The sequence below is a fragment of the Labrus bergylta genome, chromosome 5, assembly GCF_963930695.1.
Source record: "Labrus bergylta chromosome 5, fLabBer1.1, whole genome shotgun sequence".
NCBI lineage: Eukaryota > Metazoa > Chordata > Actinopteri > Labriformes > Labridae > Labrus > Labrus bergylta.
This window is the reverse complement of record NC_089199.1, coordinates 14,625,430-14,651,561: the sequence shown is the minus strand read 5'-3', so window position 1 is coordinate 14,651,561 and position 26,132 is coordinate 14,625,430. Positions and strand designations below refer to the sequence as shown.

The 26,132-nt window shown below is 40.5% G+C and overlaps 1 protein-coding gene across 4 annotated transcripts in view; it reads left to right on the top strand.

Annotated features, from left to right (window-relative positions):
• The window catches only part of scn8ab (sodium channel, voltage gated, type VIII, alpha subunit b), a 55,953-nt gene that overhangs the window by 9,264 nt on the left and 20,557 nt on the right, over positions 1-26,132 (top strand). Inside the window, exons 3-18 of one of the 4 annotated variants that reach the window (XM_020645115.3) lie at positions 5,474-5,592; positions 5,862-5,951; positions 6,050-6,178; positions 7,858-7,949; positions 12,575-12,796; positions 12,951-13,014; positions 14,202-14,343; positions 16,064-16,270; positions 16,359-16,640; positions 18,627-18,950; positions 20,804-20,933; positions 21,213-21,451; positions 23,842-24,015; positions 24,419-24,775; positions 24,891-25,064; positions 25,228-25,521. In XM_020645115.3, coding sequence (XP_020500771.1) covers positions 5,474-5,592; positions 5,862-5,951; positions 6,050-6,178; positions 7,858-7,949; positions 12,575-12,796; positions 12,951-13,014; positions 14,202-14,343; positions 16,064-16,270; positions 16,359-16,640; positions 18,627-18,950; positions 20,804-20,933; positions 21,213-21,451; positions 23,842-24,015; positions 24,419-24,775; positions 24,891-25,064; positions 25,228-25,521 — 3,039 coding nt within the window. Of the gene's footprint in view, positions 1-5,473; positions 5,593-5,861; positions 5,952-6,049; positions 6,179-7,479; positions 7,572-7,857; positions 7,950-12,574; positions 12,797-12,950; positions 13,015-14,201; positions 14,344-16,063; positions 16,271-16,358; positions 16,641-18,626; positions 18,984-20,803; positions 20,934-21,212; positions 21,452-23,841; positions 24,016-24,418; positions 24,776-24,890; positions 25,065-25,227; positions 25,522-26,132 lie in introns of all 4 variants that reach the window. The other 3 variants (XM_065954930.1, XM_065954933.1, XM_065954932.1) reach the window with 3 other exon arrangements.

Sequence of the window (26,132 nt, the reverse complement as noted above, 5' to 3'; positions counted from 1 at the left end):
TACTATTATTCATCTCATTCATTATCCTAATCCACTAATGTCTTTGTCCTTTATCCAACCTGATGAGGTGCCTCTGAGTATGTTCACAGTTAGCGTCCATTCCTGCTCTGCTGCCTCTGTCCTCACCTTCCAAGGCTGCTCGTCTCGTCTCCTCTACTCCACCCACAGTCATCCTATCGCTCACCATTGCGCTCTATGTCAATGAGTGTGTCTAAGTGTTTGTGTGTGTGTGTGTGTGTGTGTGTGTGTGTGTGTGTGTGTGTGTGTGTGTGTGTGTGTGTGTGTGTGTGTGTGTGTGTGTGTGTGTGTGTGTGTTACCGTCAGCTGCAAGAAACCTGATCACAGCACTCATGCATCAAAAAGAGGAAGAGGGGGTAGTGGCGAGGAAGAGAAATGCAGCGTTGCAGTTCTTGCTTTCCCCTGTGATGGTCAGAGGACTGCCTTGGCTTTTCAAATGTCCGTTGTGATTAGGGAAATGTTAAAGCTGCTGTGGTCATACAAGAGGAGGAGGATAGGAAAGATGCAGGGCGTTTCACTGTTCTATCTTTCGTTTTTTTTTGTCATGTAAACATGTTTGTGTTTGGAGAGAAGACTCCATGTGTCCATGAAGATGATTCAGCATGAATTGGATGCTGTGCAGTTTGGACAAGAAGTCGTTTGAACAGCTTTATGTTTAAACTTATTTAAGCTTGTGTTTTAAATACATTTTAAGGATGCGTTTTTAACGCATATGTTCTATATTTCAGTCAAGTCATTTCTGTTCAGGCTTCTGCAGGGCAGCACATAAAAATGAGTGCTGCATTTAGCTTCCAGCTGAAGCAGCATTAGCCTCTGAATCTCAGCATGTAGCCCTGTACACACCATTACATTATGCTCCCAACATCTCTGTCTCTCTCTATCTCTCTGTGTCTCTGTCCATTACACTCCTTTCCCCCTCTGTCTTTCCTTCCGCTGCCTCCTCACTGGCGCTCTCTTTTTCTTTTTCTTTTTTTCTCAGGGTGTAGTAAATTAGAGCGAGGGCCAGGCTTTAGTGCTCTGTCTGAGTCCTCAGTCTCTGATGACACAGCATCCTCCTGCGCTGGGCTGAGTGAAGCAGGGAGGGGAGGGGAGGGCTGGTTGCCTTCAATGCTAGCCAGGTTTGTATAAAGAAGGAGGGTGGGGTAAGGAGGGGAAAATGGGGTTTTGCAGCACAGCAGACACATGAAGCAGAGGGATGACGCATTTTTTGATATGGTAGAACATGCAGGAATGTTACAGCTTGCAGTTGTATTTTGCTATAGCTTGAGGTCATATTTATTCAGCTTCTGACATGAACCAGTTATCTTGTCCTCACTGCAGTAAGCTGAAACAGAGTAGTACACGTTGAAAGCGGCTGCACTGATATTAAATTAAATCTCATCGCGAGATCTGTTCTGTTTAGTCATAAATTTCAAGTGGACTAACTGTAGATATTTATGCATCCCTCTAGATTTAATCAAGAGGCTAAAGATTTGGTTTGTGTATAGTTTATCTCTTCTTTCCAGTTTTGCAAAGAAGCTTAGAAAATTCAGATATGTTTTTACTAATCTTTTGTGAGAGTTCCTATTTCAGTATGTTAGTGTTTATGAAGGTCACAACACATACTTTAGCAAGCAATTCTGCTCTCTGTTAAAATGATACAAAAGCAATGAAGTCATCATATTTATTAACTCCACATGCTGTTTTGCAATTCCTGCAAATAACAGAGGGCTTTGTCGAACAAAAAAAAACTAAAAACCCTTATTAAAATTCTTATTGTTAAAACCTTGCTGATACCCTTACGATACAACATGGAAAAGAAGCGAAACATTCAAAGAGAAGCTGAAGCAGGAGAGGGTTGCTTAAAAGTGTAATAAATGATTGATTTATTGTCAAATCTGCAAGTTTTAATGTTTAATTGATTTTTTTTGCTAATGTTTAGATGCTAAATTCACAGCCATTTGTGAAGTCATCAGCTTGATCAGTTTTCTGAGTTAATAGACCTGTTTGTGTCAGTCTGGGGTCCTAGGATTATTAAGAGCAGTACAGCATGCTCTCTCCATGATTTAGTCTCTATTGCTACCTTTGTCTAAATCTCACTCTGCTCTCTCTGGCCACCCTAACGTCTTCATTTCATTCTCAGTTTCTCTCTGCTGCATGCCTACCCAGTCCTCTTCCTCCTCCTCCTCCTCCCTCTGTCTACCCATCATCCATCTCAGGTTTGGCTCTCTCCCCTCTGCAGCTCTATGGCTTTCTGTTTCTGCATCACTCCTCCTCCACCTCCTCATTTCTCGCTCTCTCTCTCGCTCTCTCTCTCTCTCTCTCTGTCTCTCTCTCTCTCTCTCTCTCTCTCTCTCTGTCTCTCTGGCCTCTCTTTCTCTCTCTCTTTCGCTGCTGTCCCGTATCCCTGCAAGCCCCTTTCCGTATCCTGCTCCACTATTCCCCCTCCTCACTCACATACACACACACACACACACGCACATGCACACACACACACACACACGCACACACACACACACACACACACACACACACACACACACACACACACACACACACACACACACAGGCTGTCCTTGCAGCTGCAGTCTCCTCTCCTTCTGGTTTCTTGCATATGTGCCTTTTTTTAACGCTCGGCAGAGTACAAGGAACATCAGCTTCGCAGCAAATACGTCTATCTCACAGTGCAGCTAGCTCTGCTGAGTTTTTATTTTTCCAAATGTGTATGGCCAAGTACAAATGTTTTTAACTATGGGTGCACATTTAGTTTGCATTGTGATACATATGCACTATTTTGAGTTCCATTTGTCTGTTTGCTACCATAGCTGCTTTGTTTATGTCCATATGAATAGATGTTTACCAGTGCATTTAATTGAAATTTCCAGTTTGTCAAGCCCCCAATACCCCTTTTTCTTGAATGTGTTGACCTTCTGTCACGTGTTCTCTATGCCTTATAATTCAGTTATGAAATTGATATATTTAAAGGTCCATAATTTAGATGCTAACCCTTACCCTGAATGGACAATAGCAATGAAGCTCTCATTGAGAAAAAGCACACATCTAGTATTGTAGAAGCTTCAATGGTTGATAAGCTATCGATTAATGTGTCTGAAGATCAATTAGGGAAGTTGCCTGACATTTGCATCCCTTGTTGAAGTTGTGCCAGGTCGCCAAGTTTGCGTCAACAGCAGATTTTCCTGCTTCCAAATTGTCACAGTTGGATGCATAACAGATGCCTCTATTAAACTCAGATTAAACACAAGTGATAGCAGCCATGTTTTCTATAAGATGGTGTCTTCATAGCTATACTTTACAAAATTTTTCATATTAACATGCTTACATTGATCTCTCATTCCTATCATAGTTATGCATGCAGGTCATCTCCAAACTGCTAATGAGCCTTTACTAATTTCACAACCTCTGCTTCCCTCTCCTTGCTGTATTCGCTGGATCAGCAGAACTTCACTTGACCTCCAGGAGAAAGCTTTAACCTTTAAACATGACTCTACTTCCTGTGTTTAGGACAGGAAGTAGCATCGAGCTGATTAGCTATAGATAAGTGTTCTCTGCATGTGACAGGAATAATAAATAGGATATTTTAAGTAGTGCAGATGCTCGGTAGACAAAAAGGACCCTGAGAGGGGAGAGGAAGGGAGAGTCTTCTGATGCAGAGAATTCATTTTGTCTTTCCCCAGACTGCAGCCGCTATTTATAATTTAATTAGATTTCAGGACACCACTTGTCTTGGGACACTTCTCGACGCTTCAACGTTTTCTTTCAGTGTTTCCTGTGATGTGAACCGTGAACTCATTATGTGTGCGCGTTTGTTTGTTTATCAGTTCAGGTACCATTATGCATAGTGACCAAATGCCTCTATCATACATGTGTGCACTCCACCAATGTGTCATTATTTGTGGATGCAGGGATTATTACAGCTGAACACAGAGACTTTGTAAGTGATATATGGTCGGCTTTTTCACCCGCCGCTTTTTAATGTATGTATTCTGCTGAATAGTGTTTTGATAGCAAGATGTAAATTGAAGTGCTGTTTGGTCAATTTGAATTCTTCTTTTATAGTTCTGAGTTTCTCAAAGCTGTAAACTGCAGTGAGCTATACGTTTCAATCTAAGACCCAAACACTGTTAGTTCTGTTTCCTAAATTGGGTGTGGTAATGCTTGAGTATTCATAAGGCTAAATACAATATTTAGTTTTGTAGTAAGGACAAATGGTAAATTGTACACCGTGCATTGTTGATGGGACAGGGTTTTGGTTCTGGCTCTGGATGACGTCTAAAAACATGATTTTCAACCCCAAAATAAATAAACAAAGGGGTATTTTTGTTTCACATTACCCACACCTAAATTCTTCAAAAGGATAAAAACAATCTAAAGGTAAAATGAGGTCTTCATTATTCTTCATTACTAGGAACACAGCAAGCAATATGTTCTCTTTAAAGACATGTCAATGTTGTCATAAATACACACGAGGGGATGTGGTGAAAAAGGGAGAAAAACATTCTGCTAACTCACAGGTATTCATCCAAACCATCTCTATGTTTTGCCTAAAAAACAGGAACAATTCAATTCCCCCGAAACCCAATTTGTTTGTAAAATATTGCTCATCTGTCTCACTGTGACTTTACATTGTCTACACAAACCCCTCACAGGTACAAAAAAAACAAACACACACACAGTGCTGCCTCACCCCAGTGCCTCAGCCCCACTTGGCCTGGGTGCTGTTTATGGGTGGGGAGTGGTTGTTGAGAGCCTGGAGTCAGCAGATCTGGCCCTGATCGATGACAGCATTTGCGGTTCTCTTCCAGTAAGAGCTTTAAACTTGGGCTAAGAGAGTCGTTTGGCCACGACGAGGGGAGAGCTTCCCCATGCACCTGTCTGCTGCCTCGGAGGGGGGAGGGGGGGTGGTTATACAACTACTGTCATGGTTTCTGTCTGATGTAACCGAGATGGGAGGGGGGTAACAAATAGACCTGGTTCTCATTTTGCTGGACACAGAGGGAGTGTTGTCAGTGTAGAAAAGCACATCTTACATCCTGTGTCTGTTTTTAAACCTTTATCTGTTTTCTTAAACTAATTCATATTTTGTCCTTTCTTTGTGTTGCATGAGAATATTACATCTGATATTCTGTACTCACCTTTCTCTCCGTGCTAGTCGGGTAAAGACTTCAAAATGTGTTAAGTGTCAAAACAGTAACTTATCAAAATGCTACTAATGCTGTAAGTAGATTTTAGTATCGTTTCTTGTGGCCGAGTAAAAACGGATGCTGTGTTGTCCCATGACTCAGAGGTAAGTTGAGGACTCACATCAGCTCATCAGTGAAGCTGCAGTCGTCCCGCACTCTTCCTGTTTTTTAGAGACAATCTTCTGAATATCTTGTGACTTATAATTAGCTCTGATTATGTCCTAACTGTTTTGTTATCTTTCTCTCTCTCTTTTTCTCTCTCCCTCTCTCCACAGACATTTATAGTCATAAACAAAGGGAAAACAATCTTCCGCTTCAGTGCCACGCCCTCCTTGTACATCATAAGCCCTTTTAATTTATTTAGGCGAATAGCTATTAAGATTTTGATACATTCATATCCTTTTCCAGAGATTCAGTTTCTGTTCTTTGCAGTAAATATTTAAACAGAAGTGTCAGTGCTTTAAACATGTGTCTTTTCTCTGGCTCTAAGATAGTAAGTGAAGCTAATGCACTGAAAGCTTTAAATAACTGTCTTCTTTCCTTTCTCTGTGCTCTTCCTCCTGCTTAGCTTCAACTCTAAAGTTTGATTTCAGTTAGGTATTTCAATACATGAAATGTTTCGGATGCCTCTGTTCAAAATTTTCCTTAACTCCTGTCTTGCACTTTATTCAGCATGATCATCATGTGTACCATTTTGACCAACTGTATATTCATGACATTTAGTGACCCCCCAGAGTGGTCCAAACAAGTAGAGTAAGTACAAGTTCATAAAGTCTTCACAGTTTTTTTTTTCACACCCTTTAATGTTCTGGCATAGTTGAACTCCGTCTCTCTCTTTCGTTTGGTACAAGGTATACCTTCACAGGTATCTACACGTTTGAGTCGCTCACAAAAATTGTTGCCAGAGGCTTCGCCATAGATGGCTTCACCTTCCTCAGAGACCCGTGGAACTGGTTAGATTTCATGGTCATCTCTATGGCGTAAGTATTTCACCATATATATTATATTATATATATATAAGTATTTCAGTCTTTCACAACAGACACATTGCAGAACAGTTACTTAAAGCTCCTGTGAGGGCTCCTTAGCTGGTTACAGTAATACTGATGCCTTCTATATGCCTTACAATAGCAAACATGACTGGCATTGACAAGATTGGTTGTGTCATGTTTTAATGTTTGGAACCAGTTCCGCAGGGTATATTTTCCACAGCAAAGATTTACAGTGCATGATTTGTTTGACTGTTAAAAGAAACCAGCAGAAGATTTTTCATTCAGACAAACACATTCAGGACAAGATAAGCAATAACATAAGAAGCACCACAGAGGGGCATCAAAATGAATGGACACTGAACGTTCCTCACAGGAGCTTTAAAGTAAGTGTTGTCAAATGTTAAAAAAATTAATCAAATCACTGCAAACGAGGCCAAAAGGTTTGATTTCAGTGTGATAAATAGTGATATTACACTGCAACAGTCAAGGATGGGAGACAGCAGGTTGAAAGGATTTATATTCACTGACTCTTTAAGTCTCTTTAAGTCTAGTGCAACAAAAATGAAAACCTTGTATGTAAAAAACACAACATTTATATTTATTTAGAATTTCATCTTGAACATAGCTTAACATTACTCCACATGACAAAAAGCTGCTGCGATTGAGTCATTTTAGACATGAGCACTATAGAGGCAGCTTAATGTTGACTCATTGACATTGACAGTGCTGCCCTCAACGATGAGGACAGGCATTTGTATAAGCAATATAACCAAAACCTGAAACAGTAGATTTAGTTTGTATTATATTCTGTCACAGACCCAAACACAATTTGACTAAATCTTAACGTAACAGGTCACATGTTATATAAAATAATGTATTTTGTTAGCACTAGGAAAACAAATTCCATCATTCATTAACGGTACTTGTTTTTGAGAACTCTCTAAATGTTAATGAATGTATCTCCCTAAAAATGTAGTTGCCTGAAACTACTTCTGAATTTGGGTTTTGAGAATCGTGTCATGACTTTAAAATCCAGTGTTTCTACTGTTTGCAGTCCTATAAAGGATACACTTAGTTATACGTGTTTGATGATTATGGTAATAAGTTATTTTTGACGTTTGGGGAAGGTGAACTTGAGTAGGTACAGAGAAAACCCCACAGCATCTTCAATCTACACTAGTCCATCCCACCGCACTGAAAATGTTGATTCAAATATTCTGTAACCATCTATTCTCTTTCTCCTGTGTGTGGGACGGCTGCTGAGTAACTGTATCTGATCCACCTTGCAGGTATATAACAGAGTTTGTAAACCTAGGCAATGTGTCAGCCCTGCGTACGTTCAGGGTTCTGAGGGCTTTGAAAACAATTTCAGTTATCCCAGGTAAGACAGTCCAGATGTTTGTGTTTGCGGGGAGGGCGAGTCCCGGGGTTGATGTTAGGTGTGGTTTTGTTTCAGTTCCTCTTCCTCTTCCTCTTCCTCCTTCGTTCTCTTCCCACTGGTCGGACAGGCGTACTCTCTCACCATGGTTTCCCCTCCTGGTCTTCGATGGTGGTGCTGGTGCTGGTGTCGTGCTCTTTCGCGTACATGCGTGCGTGTGTGTTGTGTTATCATGTGTGTGTTGTGTGTCATGGGGTTCTGTTCTGTGTGTCATCCTACCTTGTTACAGATATATAACAGAGTTTGTGGACCTTGGGAATGTCTCGGCGCTGAGAACGTTCAGGGTTCTCCGAGCATTGAAAACTATTTCTGTCATTCCAGGTGAGACTCCCATTTAAACACTAAGGCTGACCTTACTTTATCTAGTACCTGTCTTTATTTATACACTTATATTTTTCTACTTTTAAAAGCAGGACGTTTTAGATTTTCTTTTTTCTTTGTGTTACTTTTGTTTTTATGAAAATCAAAAATGGTAGCAATACATTTTTGATAGGCTTAGCAGTCTACTGGCAGTCTTGTGGGATCACATGTCTCATGATGACAGCTGGGTTTATGTAGCACCTAAAGGTCCACTACAGCTACCTGTCTGAGCATTTCTACCCAAAGGGAAATTTATGAAACAGTTTGATAAGGGAAGGGAGACTTCACATATTTAACCAAGGAGTTGACTTTCAGGATGTTACCATGAGGGGATACAATTCCAAAAAAGGAAAAAAACATTTATCAACACCTCTATGCACATCCGGTTTATGTAGAGTTTTATTTTCCTTAAATGTATCCAAATTCCCACAATCTGTGCGGGCTATTTGATTCCCAAAGACTGCCAAGCCTAATTTGACAACATATGGACGCTGCATGAAGCTTTGAGACACATGCTTTAAAGAGTTTGGCTTTGAAGGCTTTTTGGTTTGATTTTATTGTCTCTTAGTTGAAAGTAATTATATACAATCTTCAGAATATTTTTTTCTTTTTTTTTTTTTTTAAAGATCTTTGACCATCCTGGGAGTGAAAAGGAAACATAAATAGTAAAGAAACATACATAAGCAGAAATCTGTTTACATTTGTCCAATTCAACAGGATTGTAGTCTGAGGGGACTTACAGTCACAGTACAGTATTTACTGTGTGTATTTGTTCATATGTGATGAACATATTTACGCTTTCAAAAAGATTAGACAGACACTATTACGTTTTTGTATTACAGTTCATGCACGCACACACACACATGCACGCGCACACACACAAACACACACACACACACACGCACACACACACAGAGGACACTTTAAATATGATCATTCAGACACTTTAAACTTGCTGTATTTCAGTAAAAGTACACACATACACATTCACACACACATTCTCACACACATTCACGCACACATTCTCACACACATTCACACACACATTCACGCACACACTATACATTCAGTCAGGTACATTCAGTCTGGCCTGCAGCATACAAAGCTCAGCTGTACTCTGAGTTTACGAAGCCTTAGGGCTCATCCATCTCCAAGAGAGTGAAAGAAAAGGTAAGCTAAGGATGGTGACGGTTCTTCAGTTGAACTAAGGTCCCCTTCACAGTTTACAGACAGGTGATGCTGACATAGCGTCAATCCCTTCAGCCTTGGAGTTTAAATGACCTGCATGCCACCTCTCATTGCCCCGCCCCCCCCCCCCCCCCAAGCCGCCAACGTCTCCTCGCCTGTCCTTTCTTTCTGCTTTTCACTGCCTGCTTCCTTTGACTGATCCTGGTTGTGTTTGCTGTTTGTGAAGCTGACGTGTGTTAGAAAGCAGTTTGTTAGAAATGTTCCCATTGATTGACACAAAAGATAAATGGAAATACTGTATTATTCCCATGATACAGTATCTCTTCTCCAAATAAATATCAAATCCAGCTGCTTCCTGAGTGAATTAAAACCAGCTTTTTTTATTAAAAAAAAGGTTGTTACCGTATAAGGGAAGTAGTGTTTGTGTTCTTCTGATGGGAACATTCCACAAAGATGCATTGTTTGTTGTGGAAAATAATGTTGTATATAACATGTAGATCTGTGGTTCAACATGAATGCACTGTTATATCAGAATTTGTGTCATGTTTTTATGCTTATTCTTTTTATTAAGGAATGTATCTAGAAAACGCTCTTTTCAATAACCAGCAGAAGTTAAGACTAAATGAATCAGCTTGAACAAAGTTGTATCTTTAAAAGTGACAAACATCTGCTCAAACATGCCTTTAAGTGTTTCTATAACTTAGTGTAGGCTTTTTTATTTATTTTCTTAAATATTTATGCCAATATGTTTCACACACAGGCTTTTTCTGCATAAAAGATTATTAGTATGAAATTAAATGTTCCTGAAATTGAATGTCACGTATAAGGATTTACGAATGACACTTTTTTTAGGCACAAGAGAAGTGGATTATTTAAAAAACTTGACTTCTAATCTAAACATTTCAAATGTCCGTTGACCTCGTCAGGTTTGTTTGCAGGTTTGCATAGCCTGTTTTCTAACTGACGCCCACCCACTTCAAACCAGCAGAAGGAGAACAGGCAAAAAACACTGATACAAACATCTTGAGAGAAAAAAAAGTTACAAACATTAAAATAAAATGACGGAGCCCCTGAAGTCCCAAAAAGTAAAATAAATAAATACAATTTTGTGTGCACAAGTCAATATCTTGTGTGCAGAGTATCATTTCAATTTTTTTTTGGACTTCAGGTGCTCCGTGAAAAAAAGTGTGTTTGACCAAAACATTTTAAGTAGGCGTTGTTTCAAAAAGGGCTTCCAGGGCTTTTTACATAAATAAAAAAATTTATTTATGTAAAAATCTAGCTTCTTATCTTCTGAGTATTTAAATAGATTCATAACTTCCAAAGTGCTAAGTGCTAAGGCTAGCTCTTTAACTCAGTAGAATACCAAATAGAGCAGCAAGAAATTCAGCCAGTCTCTCAGTTGACTGGAGTAGATCCTGAAGTATGTACTAATTCAAAAAATAGACTTTGAATCCATGGAACAATGAATTCAGTATCGCTTTACATCGAAAATAGATTCTGAATCGAATTGTGACCTCAAGAATTGAAATCAAATCGAATCGTGAGACACCAAAAGATTCCCAGCCCTTTGAATATGCAATATTTACTTCTAAAGGGTATCTTAATTGATAACAGGGTTGTTTAAGCTGATCTCTATGCACTTGTTATGTTATGAGACACACATTGCACACATAATGATGCAAAAAGACAGACACTTTTAATTTGACCACCAGCAGGTTTTTAACTAAATTTGATTGCAAAAACATTCTAAATGTAAATCTGATTCTGAAATCAAGGAGGGTTCAGGTTGTCTGCTTGTGACTGGTCTGTAAGTGCTTCTTCGGTGATTTATAAGGGGGTAATGACAAATGTGGTGCCACTAACCATTGTAGCTGATGATTATACTAAAAACAGTCAAGTGTTGCTTAAAAGGAGAAGGGAGATAGGAGCATTGCTAATAATTGACTATTTCTCATTTTAAATCCATAGTTTACACATTTACATGTAAAATCTTATGTTATTCTTTTATCCACTATATTATTTATTATATCCAAATATTAATAAAAAGTACAAATCACATCAGGCAGTAGTAGTGTAAGCACAGAAAGACACAAATGAAGTCAATAGGCAGGAAATTATCTTAAAAAACAGAGAGGGTTTCTCCTCTCAGGAGAGTTTTACCTGCAGACACTGACTGGAGATATAAAGCCCCTACAGCAACCCACAAAAAGGGTACCTTATTTTTTTATTTCAGTATCACTGTGCTTACATTATTTGTGTTTGGATATCAGAGGATTTATTTCTTTGCTCTAAATCATTCACAGCCAAGCGAGTTTTTCCGCTTCCTTCTGCTAATTTCCTCTTTTATACTCTCTTTTGTTTTGACGTAGCAGCACCATTTTATTAAGCAATAAAATGAATGCCCTTTTTTAACTCGCCATAGATAATGAGATCAACTTTTTACATGTCAATTTAACTGAAAACAAGTTTAAAAAAAAAAGTCAGATAAAGCTTGAAATATTTAAGAAAACAGCAAAACAACCAACCATCCATTCCTTTGAGTTTACTTTAATCATATAACTATTTTTCCAAACAGAAAGTTTGACATTAACTTTCCTCCAAATAGAGCCTATTTGGCAATTTGAATCATTTTCAAACGCTCTTGAGGCTTTAAAATTACAATCTCTGTAAATGCTTATAAATATATTATAGGTCAAGCAGTATAGCAAATACTTAAATTATTAACAAAACAGAGACTTCACCCTTAAACTTTAGATTTCCTTTAAGTTGTAAGTGGCAGGAAGAACAACAGACATCTTAACACCAGTATTATATGCTAAAGGAATGCACAATAAAAACACCGAAATTCAGCCAGAGGCTGACAGTATGGGCGTAGGTGTTGAGGAATATTTCTAATGCCTGCCAAGTTCATGTTTATGTAAGAGCCAGCACAGCACAGGGTTAAATACAGGATTAGATATATGTTACCTAACCTAACCATTTTTGTTTGTGACCTCAGCCAGCTCTGAAGTTCAGCTATAAAAATCAGCATGTGCTTTTTCAGTGACAAAAAGTTTCAATTATTTTATTTCTGTCTATCTCTGTGTTTGTGTGAATGCTTGTGTGCATTTGAATTTGTATGCTTGTGTGTGTGTGTGTGTGTGTGTGTGTGTGTGTGTGTGTGTGTGTGTGTGTGTGTGTGTGTGTTTGTGTGAATGCGTGTGTGCGTTTGAATTTGCACACTTGGGTGTGCACGTGTTTGTGTGAATGCATTTGAATTTGTACACTTCTGTGTTTGTGTTTGTGTGTGTGTGTATGTATGTGTGTGTGTGTGTGTGTGTGTGTGTGTGTGTGTGTGTGTGTGTGTGTGTGTGTGTGTGTGTGTGTGTGTTTGTTTATCATCTATTAATTGACAGGCCTGAAGACCATTGTGGGTGCGCTGATCCAGTCTGTGAAGAAGCTGTCGGATGTGATGATCCTGACGGTCTTCTGTCTCAGCGTCTTCGCTCTGATTGGCCTACAGCTCTTTATGGGGAACCTGCGGAATAAGTGTGTATTCTGGCCAATCAACGTAACGCAGTGGATACTTTCAAATGGCAACAGGAGTTTAGACTGGGATGAGTACATCATGAATGACAGTGAGTGATGACCTTTACACTCAGCTGCACATTTCATACGTGAAATACAACAGAAACTGCATCTTTGTAATTATTTTGTCTATATGTTTTTGCATGTTTTTACACATATTGTCCCAGTGACTAATGCATCTGACTGTTGTCTTTTTTTTCTTAGCTAATTTCTACTTCCTCCCAAATCAGCTTGATGCTCTACTGTGTGGAAATAGTTCTGACTCAGGGTAAGTTAGTGCCCCCCCCCCCCCCACACACACACACACACTATTCCAAATTTGATGGACAGACTTGCTTGCTTTAAAAGAAATAAGGTAAGGTAAGGTAATATATACTGGACCATAGAACGTCCATCTTGTTTGCACATTTAATCAAAAGGATCCAAGAGCCATTAAACCATTTATTGAGTCAGGCAGGAGTCAGATCAATGAATAGAGAAATTGATGATTTTTTTTTTTGGAACACTTAAAGGGAATACTTCACCCATTTGCATTAAGCTTTGTATCATTAGAAACCTGGTAGTATTTTTGAATGGTCGTGCATCCCGTCCTCATTTTCCCCTGAGACGGGAAAGCTCCTAAAAAGGAGCAAAAACTGTCATTTTGCGTCATCGGAGGCTGCTCTGGTTAGAGGGGGTGAAACTACATCGCTAGTTCCTCATGTTTTCAACGGGGGGGGGGGGGGGACCCACTGAAGCTACAGACCTATTACATTTCAGTGGGTGGGACCTCACTCCCAGAATCGAAACTCAACATCCGCCATCTTACTTGGAAGCTATGCTAACAGGCTCTGTGGAGAAAGTTGAGAAGAACGAAAGTATGATGAAAGTATGTTTCAACATCAAACTGATATGGATGAAGGGGATTTTGAAGGTCTTGTGCTCGTATCGGATGTACGTGGCTATCTCTACGAGCCGCAATATGGCACAAGACCTGCCTGTTGGCGGTGCTGAAGACAAGGAGCCCGGGCCGGCTCGAGCTGGGGCGGACTGGTGGTGTCGGTGCTCTCACTGTTTGCGTATGGACACAGACATAGTTTGAATTTGTTTGCTGCCAGGAATTTCCAAGATGCCAATTCCTTTTGGAAGAAATCTTGGAATCATTTGAGGAAACGGCCGTATGTGTTTTAGAGAATGTAAATGTAAATAGAGCACCCTAGCTTCAGTTGGAGTGGCCTATGGTGCTGTGCATTCTGGGAGTTGTTGTCTTTCTTCCACATGAGTCAAAAATACACTTTCTGCCTTTTCTCAAGAAGGCATCAACTTCAAAATGTATTGTTTATTACTGTTCACATTTCCACTACATATATGACCCAATGTCAATACAGATTCATGTTTCAACGGGTGAAGTGTCCCTTTAATATACCATGACTCTCATAACTTTGATGCTGAGTCATTCTTCTGTTTTCTTTTCAGACGTTGTCCAGAGGGCTTTACATGTATGAAAGCTGGAAGGAACCCGAACTATGGTTACACAAGCTTTGACAGCTTTGGATGGGCTTTCCTCACCCTCTTCCGACTTATGACTCAAGACTTTTGGGAAAATCTCTACATGCTGGTAAAGAAAGCATTGTTGTTTTAATTCCTCCGTCTCTTCTCTGTTGTGTCAAATTGGCTCATTAATGTCCACATGAAGTTAAAAGCAGGGTCGTCTATTCTGTTAAGGTATGACCAGTGGGTGTGGTATTTGACCCTTGAAAACACCATTTAGAGAGCTGTATTAGAGCCTCTACTCATCCTTTTACCTCAGTGAATCAGCAAAAGTGCATCAGCAGCTCCTCCCTCAGTTCATTTGCCCTCAGAATGAAATGAAAGGAAGGACAGCTGATCAGATAAACTGGAGGTAGGAGTGTGTGACGAGCCACCAGAATCCAATCTGTCCATCATGCAGGAATAAAAAGAAATCTTGAATTCTGAAATATTTCATTTACATTTTCACAGAAACAAAGTGAATTCCATTGTGTTATATGACCTTGTACAAGGATCACTCTCTCATTTCTGTCTCTCTTAGGCCCTGTTTACACGACAATCATTTCATCCAAAAATGTCAATCTTTTGTTGCGTTTTGGCTGTTCATCTACACAATGGCGGTGTTACCGGCGACTGAAGTTTTTAAAAATGGGTTCTGGAGTGCAAAGTTTTGAAAACGGCATCAAGCAATCACCTTGCAGACTGCTAAAATGCCGTTCCTTCTTAAAACCAGATGTGCATTACGCTTCAAGTCAATTGCAATGCTCGAGTACATGGACGACTCCAACAATGAGGACCCAAGAGTTCTGTTTGTGCTGCTCACTTACATTCGATATTTTATTGAAATTGACTCTCTTTGTAGTTTAGGGTTACTTGGAATACCAACCCCACCTCATTGTGCGTCCACATTAATGTTATCTGGTTTTGTATGTTTACACCTCACCGCTCTGTGGAAGGAATGGTATATGCACATGCATGTGCTGTTTCTTTACAAAGTCACTGAAAATTAGCATTTCTTCATTTATATCTTACTAATTGAACAATATGTCTGTTAAAAACAATTAATTTGGGTTTTTCTTTTGGATAGACTTTTTTGAAGTTCTTTTCACATCCCAGGCAATCATTAAATGAAATGCTTTGAGAAAAACCTCTTGTGGTAGGACCATTGCTAGACCACTCTGTTAGATCATTTCATTCAGACTAATGTAATGAATGCCTGCCTCTCTACCAGGGGCAGGACTAGATTTTCTCGACCTTGGTGTCCTGCCTCTGACAAGGCAAATAACCAATCATTGTTTAGGAGTTTGAATGAAATCAAATGAGACCATCAGCGACAACATGGTGTATTTCTTTATTATTATTATTATTATTATTAATGCCTGAAACCACTGTCACATGGGTGGCGTTTAATGAATTGAATCACAGCAAGCTTCAGAAACAGCACGTTTTATAGTTTTCACTGCAAACATCCTCAATGAGTGATACACTTGGTGGCTTGCAGGATTAGGGTGCCAGTTTAGCTCAGTCAGTAGAGCAGGTGCTGCATGTATGGAGGCTACTTTCCTTGTTACACTAGTTCCAAAACATGTAGAGCACAAGATCAGGAAAGAGTTAAAAGTTAACACTTTGTCCACGGAGGTCGCACAAAACTGAAAGTTCTAAGAGGAGCTTGAAGTTTGGCAGAGCACTTTCTATGTTTGGGGAAGCAGCTTAAACATGTCTGATTACATTTTTTTTCAAAGTGACTTTCCACAGTTTTAAGTCACCCTATTTTTGTTCTCATTGCTTTTTGTGTGTTTTTCTGCCAGACTCTGCGTGCTGCAGGAAAGACCTACATGATTTTCTTCGTGCTAGTCATCTTCGTTGGTTCTTTCTATCTGGTGAATCTCATCTTGGCTGTGGTGGCCATGGCCTATGAGGAGCAGAACCAGGCCACCATTGAGGAGGCGGAGCAGAAAGAGGCAGAATTCAAAGCCATGCTGGAGCAGATCAAGAGGCAGCAGGAGGAAACACAGGTTGGTCTCGTTCCGTCTCAAAAACATACACTTCTAACCATTTTTAATAATTTATGGTTATCATGTGTCTTGCTTTTTTTTTTTCTAGGCTGCTGCCATGGCGACTTCTGCAGGTACAGTTTCTGAGGCTGCATTAGAGGACGAAGGAGGAGGGCACCTGTCCCGCAGCTCCTCTGAGGTCTCTAAACTGAGCTCAAAGAGTGCCAAGGAACGCCGCAATCGCAAGAAGAAATGGCGTCAGAAAGAGCAGGAGAAAGAAAAAGGAGATAGTGAAAAGGTTGTTAAGTCTGAGTCAGACGATGGCAGCAAGAAAAGTACAATACGTTTCCCAGGAAGCCGGCTGGGGAGGAAGACATCAATCATGAACCAGGTAAAGTTAGACAGGAACATCTAACAGCATAGGAAGTCCTGTGTTTGATTAAGCATGTGCAAATACAAATAGTGATATTTCTGGACACATTATTGGTGACGTTCTAATTAGTGGTGTTACAAGTCTTTCTCAATGATACGGCTCCCTCAAGGGGACCAGAAGGTCTCTTTTTTTCTTGAGCTGGATCTTATCTTGAGGCTCTTCTTTCTTATCCAGGAGGGCCTTTTACACCTGTCTCTTGATGTAAGGCCTTGCCAGGGATGTGGCTGCTGTAGTCAGGTTTATGGAGGTTATTCTTTGAGAAGATGTTGGCTGTTACCAGCTCCAATGGTTATAGTGATGGTTCTCCTACTTGAGATGGTCATCTAGATCTGTTATTGGTGGTCATTGTGCCAGCAGAATTGCCCTTCTTCCCTGGAGAAGCAGCTCAAGAAGATTTCCCTCTTTCCAAGCATAGCATACATCAACATTTGGGTTACACTTCTTTGCCCAGTAGTGAAAATTTCATAGATTTTAAACTACAATAAACATAGACAGATCCCCCAACGGGCGCTGACATCTTTCACCTGTGATGTTGTGTGGACACAGAGTCAAGGCAGGTTAATTACCCAAAAAAGGGTAAAGATCCCTCAGGTTTGTTCTGTCCTCAGCAAAGCAGATTCATGTTTCAGTTTGGGAGCAGTCATTCATGTAAAGTTCAAATACTCTTGTGTTAGGGTTTGCTACATCTCCCCTTCCTTTCCTTTTCTACTCTGCTCATCTGGTGCGCATATCTGTAAACAGAGCCGTCAGTCATGGTTTTATACCCTTTTCATATAGCATCAAATAACTCATTCAAGCTAATCTCCTCACAAATGTGTCACATCAGTGTGAACTGGAGGACCTTTTGAGGTGTTGAGCCAAAATGCATTCACATTCTCAAGTGTCATGTGACTCCTCTGGTAGGTGTTCCCTGTTTTTCAAGTATCTAGTCTCGACCCTCCTGTGGTTTGGTCCATTTGAGTGGTGTTCTTGATACTTCCCAAGTTCTTGCAAACCTTGCCAAATTGCATTCATTGTTCATCCAGAGAGATTTCTCTCTCTCTCCTGTCCACATTTTTCTTCTTGTGCATGTAGATCAAATGGTCATACCATTCCTCCTTGGTTTTTTTCCTCTGGCTGTCACTGTCATAGGTTTCAACCAGCCATTCCTTGCCATCACTGCACAATCTCTCTAAAACATCTTTTCCCGCTTCTCCATTCTTGAGCAACAGCCATTTTGGGTGTCCTCTTGCCTCGTCACTAGTATTGTGTATGGCTCTTTCATACTTTTTAGCTTGTTTAGAATAGAGATGGACCTTCACTTTGAGAAAACTTGCTCTCCAACTGCAATTCTTTCTGACTCACTGACCACTTGGTCATGAGTTGATGCTACAAATGGTCTTCCTTGGGACTGTTTGCTTCTGCAAGATGGTTGGTTTTGTGGCTTTTGATAAAGAAACAATGGCAATCAAATTCACATCATAAAATGAATACATTAATTAGTAGGTTTGTACGTGGTTAGTGTTTTGTGTGTAATCAAATTGAGCTTTCACACAGAACTGTTCCAGAATGTTCCTACAACCTGGGATTATACATAGCTGTTTATAATAGTGTTGTGACTCATTTTGTATTAAACAAGGTTTAGAAAATAGCTGTGACAGCATGGTACAGGAGGTTTATGTAAGTATGTGACATCAAAGCTAATGAACAGTTTGGGTGTGGGCCATTTTGACAAATTATAGTTTTAATATTTGTATTCCTCAAAAGCAAGAAACATGGTGTTCAACCTCTTTTCTCCATCCGTATGAAGTAATTCATTTATTTTTCTTCTGGTCCTTTGGTTTATTCTTCTCAGCTATGTGCGTAACTTGTTATTTTCACCTTTTTTTACACATCAACCAAGTCCAGCTGTTTTTTTAATGTCTGCCCCTCTCTCCCTTTCTGCATCTGTCTCTCAATCCCCAGTCACTACTCAGCATCCCGGGCTCTCCCTTCATGTCGCGCCACAACAGCCGGAGCAGCATCTTCAGCCTTAAAGGCCGCTCCAAGGACATGGGCTCAGAGAACGAGTTTGCAGATGACGAGCACAGTACAGTAGAGGAGAGCGAAGACCGCCGAGGCTCCCTTTTTATCCCTTACCGCCGCAACAGTTACAGTGGCTACAGCCAGGGCTCATCCCGCATCCACCCGCTGGCACCCCACTCTGGAGGGAAGAGGAACAGCACAGTGGACTGCAATGGCGTGGTGTCTCTCATCGGCCCTGGGCCCGGCAGACGGCTTCTGCCTGAGGTGAAAATAGATAAGGCAGCCACTGATGACAGTGTAAGGACGTCCATGGGACACCAATACAGTTTAGGCATGATGGTGGTGGCCCCGGTCTCTGCAGCTTCTCCTTTACCACCTCTTCCCCTTTGGCTCTTGTTCTAGCTCCCTTTCCTTCCCTGAATATTTAGAGTCTGTCTTTTTATTTCAGCCTACCACTGCCACTGACAGTTTTGCCCTAATCTTATAACCATTTTCAGCTGGTAATTTTTTTTACAGCTCTAAAGTACTAATACACACAATAACAGTTTCCATAAACCAACAGCCTCTCAAGAACCACCATTACCGTAAAATCCGGTGTATAAGACACACTTTTAATACCTTCTTTTTCATCTTAAATGCTGGCTGCGTCTTATACACCGGTGTGACCAACATACCAGTATAATATGCTTACACAAGCGCCATATTTACTTCGGGTGCAGCAGCCACTATCACTGACGCGATTAAAAACACATCCCCATTCCTTGTGTATTGAAAGCTGATTGCAGGCTGTGCTGGGGAAGACGGCCACACAGACCAGTCTGTGCGACATCTTGTCTTCCTCACTAGGTCATGCAATCATCATGCAATGACAGAAAGCGGTGGTAAATTGCTATGTTAAAGTTCAAGAGTGACCAGCGGAGCCGGGCAGAGAGGTCGCAAGCTACGGGTCTGTGCTTCACAACTTTCACTGCAGGCTGAGAGCTCAACTACCGTAGCAAAACTCCACAAAGTGAAAACAGAAGGAACTAAAAGAGCGACACAGCTGCACAGAAACTGCACGTTGTAGACTTCACTGAACACAATAGAAATTGTCACACAGGAAGGCAGTTTAAAGTTTTTAGTTGAGAGCCTTCAAAAACAGAGTGCGTCTTATATACCGGTGCAATTTATATTCCAGATTTTACGGTATATATTAACTGATTGTTATCTCACGAAGGACAAATGATATCAGCCTCCCTTTGTTCACCTAACCATTTCATAACCAGTCTTAAACATATCAGTCATTTAGAATCAAACATGACTATCAAAACTATTTACTGGGGGAAAAAATTCCCTTCCTTTTAATTCTTTCCTTTTTAAAGGCTCCCCACATCCAGGCCCACCGATTCACTTCCGCCTTCCATTTCTATCACTTCCACAGTTTATTGTACTACCTCTCTCTCTCCTCCAGTCATAATTTATCCTCTGCTCCTGAGCCACTGGATGGTGCAAGAACAAATCTCAAACTTCTTTTATTTAACAATATTTCTCCTCATTCAAGGTAGCATGGTAGCCTCCTCTTTTATTCTCAACCAATATACCTGCTTTTGTCTTTGACCTCTCTTAATATGTCTGAATCCCCCTCTGTTCGTGACATGCATGCGATTGCATGCAGCTTAATGCTGTTGAATCAGGGATTGTAGATATTCAGTGCACAATAAACAACGGAGGGCTTAGAGAGTATACTGTAAATTCTCAAATAAAATCCAGTAACATAATGCCCACATACTATAATACAAAAGGAAATGGGAAAAATTTGAACAAAAGTCGTGGCTCACATACCTGTTCAAGAAAGGAACATGTTCTCCCCTCACTTCTGTTTATCACGGCAACTATTTGAGAATTTACTGTACTAATTTTAAGTGTGCCACGGGATATTTTTAGTTTGAACAGATCTGGTTATTTTGGGGAGTCATACATTGCATCACAGTAGATTTTTGTCTTAAGATCAGACGGTCGTCCTACAGTGTTATGAAACCCAGATGAGACTAAAGAGCATGATTTCAAAATGATGTTTGTTGCTCTACAGTCATGCTAGTGCTGTCTCTGACTTGTATTACTCCTTTCTCTGAGTACAGACTACTGACGTGGACATTAAGAAGAAGCACTCCGGCTCGCTCATGGTATCTGTGGATCAGCTCAACTCCTTCAAAGGAAAGGACCGGGCCAACAGTCAGATGAGCGTGGTCACCAACACACTGTTAGAGGGTACAGACAATGCACATTCCTCCATTTAACCCAACACTATAGGATAAGTGTATTTACGTGGAACAAACATGTCTAATGAGCCTTGCATTTACACACTTGAGTTAAATATGTTTTCTTTTTATGTAAATGCTGCCTGTGAATGTAAATGTGTCTGCACGCGTTTGTTTTGTGCTTGTCAGGAACTCGATGGTAGAAAAAGTACAGTTTCAAAATACTGTTTTGCATTTGTAGCGTTGTTGTTTTTCCGACCGTTTTTGTTTTCCACATCCCTTGGTGCAGAACTGGAGGAGTCTCAGAGAAAGTGTCCTCCCTGCTGGTACAAGTTTTCCAACACGTTTCTCATCTGGGAGTGCTGTCCCATGTGGCTGAAGATCAAACACATAGTCTACTGTATTGTCATGGACCCGTTTGTTGACCTGGCCATCACTATCTGCATTGTCCTCAACACCCTCTTCATGGCCATGGAGCACTACCCAATGACCGAACAATTTGAGGGGGTCCTGACGACTGGCAACCTGGTAAGAAACTGCGGCTCTTTTTACCTTTCTCATACCGCTAGTATTTATCTGTGTAACATTTTATGCCTGCATGTACTACATTATCTCTACCGAAGCTTTCCAAGTTCAGTTTGCCCCACCTACATAACCTCAAACCGATACATCAATGCATCATTTGGTATGTGCACTTAAGAATACACACGGCCAACTGAATATGGGACTCTGATGGGGTCTCATTAAAGATTTAGTTCCATTTAATGCAGCCGGCCAGCCTGCTCCCCAAACTCCCCCACCCCCACTCAGGTCACTCTTTTGCTTTTGCTGCACCCTGCTTACCTTGGCTCTACTGAACTCTGTCGGACTCACTCTCTTTCTTTACACAAACACATGCAGACACACACAAAAGTGCAAGACTGGTTAGGCCTAGTACATATTAACGAAATGTGCAGCGGGCGTTTTGACTTGACTTGTGTTCTGCACTTGCTGTCCGTTCTTAACATTGCACAGCTGTCTGAGGGCAGCAGTATTGGCTTACAACCAATATTAAGACAGGAAATGAGGTCATATGGATTGGCGTCCTTTCAGGAATAGAACAGGAACTTAAGTTAGAGGAATCAGTCTAATGGACGGTGCAGCATGAATCATTGGGTGTTGCACTGCAGCACTGATTGGGCACAAGATAAGCTGTTGGGTGGACAATAGGGTAACAGTCAGAAAACTACAGCGCCCTACAAAGCTGACACATGGGAACTGTATGACCTTGCCCTGTCAGAAGGGTCCTCAATCTAAGCCAATCCATTTTTAATCAGCACCACATCAAATAAAATGCAATGTAAGCTAAGCCGTTTTTCCCGCTGCACTCAGTACCCCTACTAGAATAAGAAGCAAAATCGAGCTTTGAAGTGACATTGTGACATCGATTCAGGACATTAAAGAGAACTTTCAGATATTTCATTATTTCTGTCTCAGAGGCGGGCGGTGGTTGTATTTAGATTTTACAAAGTAACAGTCTAATGAAACAAAAATATGATCATGATACTGAAGGTTCCCTTTGAGCAACTAGCAGAGTGCTTTTTTGATTTGGTGTAATTCTGATTGTCTTTCGAGCTAAGGAGGGACTTTTCATATGTATTGATTAGCGTTTACAGTTGTCCATAATAATAAATGTGAGAACTTTCAAAGGCTAACTCCCAAACTGCACACTCATAGACTCACAGACTTTGAGGCATATTCCTGGTCAGTGAAGGAATAAGGCGTGTCCCTAAGGATTTACACAGTTGAACCTGATTCGTCAGATTTTGCCTATGGTCGACTGACAGTCAAAAGTTTTGTAGTCGTTTTTTTTGCGCTCATTGTTCAGTTTTCTCATTCGCGTTTATCCACATCATTAAACTTTTTTAATCTTTTAGACTCAGATTATCAATTTATTCTTGGATAGTTTGTTAAAAATAAATAATTACTAAATAATCACAGGCAACTTGGAAAAAATGTAAGTTTAATTCCCAAAGTGCAGGATAAGTAATCGAGATTTACTTGATGGTTTTCAGAGAATGACAGACTCTTCAATAAAACATGGAATACCTCAATAAACACATTTTTTGTTTCCTTTTTATCGAGAAACTTGCATCAAAGAGGACATATTATACTACTTTTCCACCTTTTCAAACAGTCCCCTGTGGTCTAAATGAAACATCTGTGCTGTGCTTAGGTCAAAATAAAACATGAATCAAGCACAGGAGGAGGTTTGTGACCCTATATAAACCAGCTCTCTCAGAACGCTCCGTTCTCTGAATGCGATGAGCCCCACCCCCCAAGTTTTCCCGGTAGACATCACTTTTCTGTAGCGAGAATAAAGATGGCAGACCTACGCAAAAGTTTTGTTCTAGGCTGGTTCGAGGTGGAGTCCATGGGTGGACATATCAGGGGAGGGGATTATTTTTTTTTACCAGAATCCAGCTTGTGGCATCACAAACTGAATTTTTTTTGGAAACAGAGCACTTTTCTCTGTGTTGTAAGACTTATACAGACTACAAACAAAGGACTGGATGGGTTTATTTCACATTTTGTGGGTCGGTAGAAACTCAAGTTACCCAAATATATGTTCAAAAACACTGTAAAAGTGGATTTTTCATAATATGTCCCCTTTAAAGTAAAAATCAGTGCACATCTCATGTCACTTAAAAAACTTAAGCATCTATTCTAATGTCTGTGGAAATTTTACCAGTAGACAAGTAGCTGACATATTTGAACACAACTTGAATTACACTTAAGTCGTTTAATACTAACGTGGCAAGTGGACATTTAGTCCATTTACCATTCCATAAGATAAATTGTGTTTTGCGTCTACTTAAAAAAAGGCAGCAACAAAAACAACAACAACAACTGAACTTTGTATAATAATCTTTTTCCAGGTCTTCACTGGTATCTTTGCCGCTGAGATGTTTGCAAAGCTGGTTGCCATGGATCCCTACTACTACTTCCAGGAAGGCTGGAACTGCTTTGATGGCTTCATTGTGACTCTGAGTTTAGTTGAGCTGGGACTGTCTGATGTAGAGGGTCTGTCAGTGCTCAGGTCATTCCGATTGGTAAGTAGATTGTGTCTGCATTTGTTTACCCCCTTTTGCCCTCATGTCCAGGTTGTGAGGCAGAGTAGATATTCTCAAGATACATATTTATCTTTTAACAGTCCCATTTTGTGTCATGTAGAGGTCCCTTTATTATAAACAACTCAGAAAGTACAGAAATAAGGATGGGTTTGTAGCTTTAAAAAGGTCTTTAAGTAATCAACAATCATAATAGTGTGTATTTGATTAGACTGTAAACCCTCTAATTGTCTGTGTTATGTTCTTCATCAAACCAAATAGCAGACAGCTCTCAGTCAATCAGTTAAATGAATTTAAACTATGAGTATTTTGAAATGTAACCACTGATCATTGTCCCTAATATAGATAACTATGAAATAATCCTCTTTTTTTTCTTCTATTGTAGTTGAGAGTGTTCAAACTGGCCAAATCCTGGCCCACCCTGAACATGCTGATCAAGATTATCGGTAATTCGGTTGGAGCTCTGGGTAATCTGACTCTTGTGCTGGCCATCATTGTCTTCATCTTTGCCGTGGTGGGAATGCAGCTGTTTGGCAAAAGCTACAAGGACTGTGTGTGTAAAATTGCCCAGGACTGTGTGCTGCCTCGCTGGCACATGCATGACTTCTTCCACTCCTTCCTGATCGTGTTCAGAGTGTTGTGCGGGGAGTGGATTGAGACCATGTGGGACTGTATGGAGGTGGCGGGACAGACCATGTGCCTCACGGTCTTCATGATGGTCATGGTCATTGGAAACCTGGTGGTAAGACTAAGACACCGATAACATTCTAGATGCTATTGGAAACTAGCAGTAGCCTGCTGTGGTTGACCACTTGTGAACCATCCATTTAGTGCTTTTGTGGTGTTTTTTTTGTGAGGTGCTGAACCTGTTCCTGGCCTTGCTGCTGAGCTCATTCAGTGCTGATAACCTGGCAGCCACTGATGATGATGGTGAACCCAACAACCTCCAGCTGGCAGTCGCCCGCATTAAGATAGGGATTGCCTGGTTCAAGGTTAACATGCGGCTGTTGGTAGCCACAGTGCTCAAGAAGGTATCATATAATTCCACATCTATATGCAATGATACTTCTTGTTTGTTATATATATTTGACAATAACAGTTATGTACGGTATGAATGCATATTTCAGACACTTTTATGATGACCTTCTTTTTACCTTTTTTTTTTTTATATTATTTTGTCACCCCGACATGCAGCCTATAGAGGATGAACAGAAGCCTCTGGACGAAATGTACGAAAAGAAGCTGAACTGCATTGCAAACCACACAGTGGACATCAACCGTGAGCTGGACTATGCTAAAAATGGCAATGGAACTACCAGTGGTATTGGGAGCAGTGTGGGAAAGTATATGATTGATGAGGATTACATGTCCTTCATCCACAACCCCAACCTCACCGTATGTGTTCCTATCGCTGTTGGCGAGTCGGACTTTGAAAACCTCAACACGGAAGATTTCAGCAGTGAATCGGATGTGGAGAACAGTAAAGATGTGAGTAAGAGGGAGTGGTCGGAGAGGGAGATGAAAGAGAGATGCTGAGCGAGTGGCTTGATTAGTGTGGGTACATGAATGATTGATTGAGGAAGATTATTTGCTTATTTTGGCTTAAGAATCTTCAGAGGAGAACTTGAAGAAGTCCAGGATATTTTGTGTATCTTTAAAAGCCATATTTAGAAAATGATATATTAAACCTTTTGATTGTGACTCTCAGAACAGTAACATGATATAGTTATGCTTCCCCAAAAATGACTTGATGACTTGAGAAATGATCGCATAAGATACAAGGTGATGTAAGAAGGCTTTGTGCACATGTGTGAAGTGTGTTTGTTTGTGCCCTTGCAGCATATTTTGATGCATTAAGCAGAACGGGCTTGAGCTGCAGCACTGAAGACAGAGTTTATTTGACATTTTAGAAAATCCATTTAGACATGAGAGCTGTAACAATGAGTCTGAGTGCTGACTCTCAAGGGACTGATACAAAGGAAGTCCTGACCAGGCAACAGACAGACAAACATGCCGTCAACTGTAAAGTACTAATGAGTGAGAAGGATAAGTCAGACCCAAAGCTTGTGGAGAAGTTGTGATTTATGGGTCACCTTGAC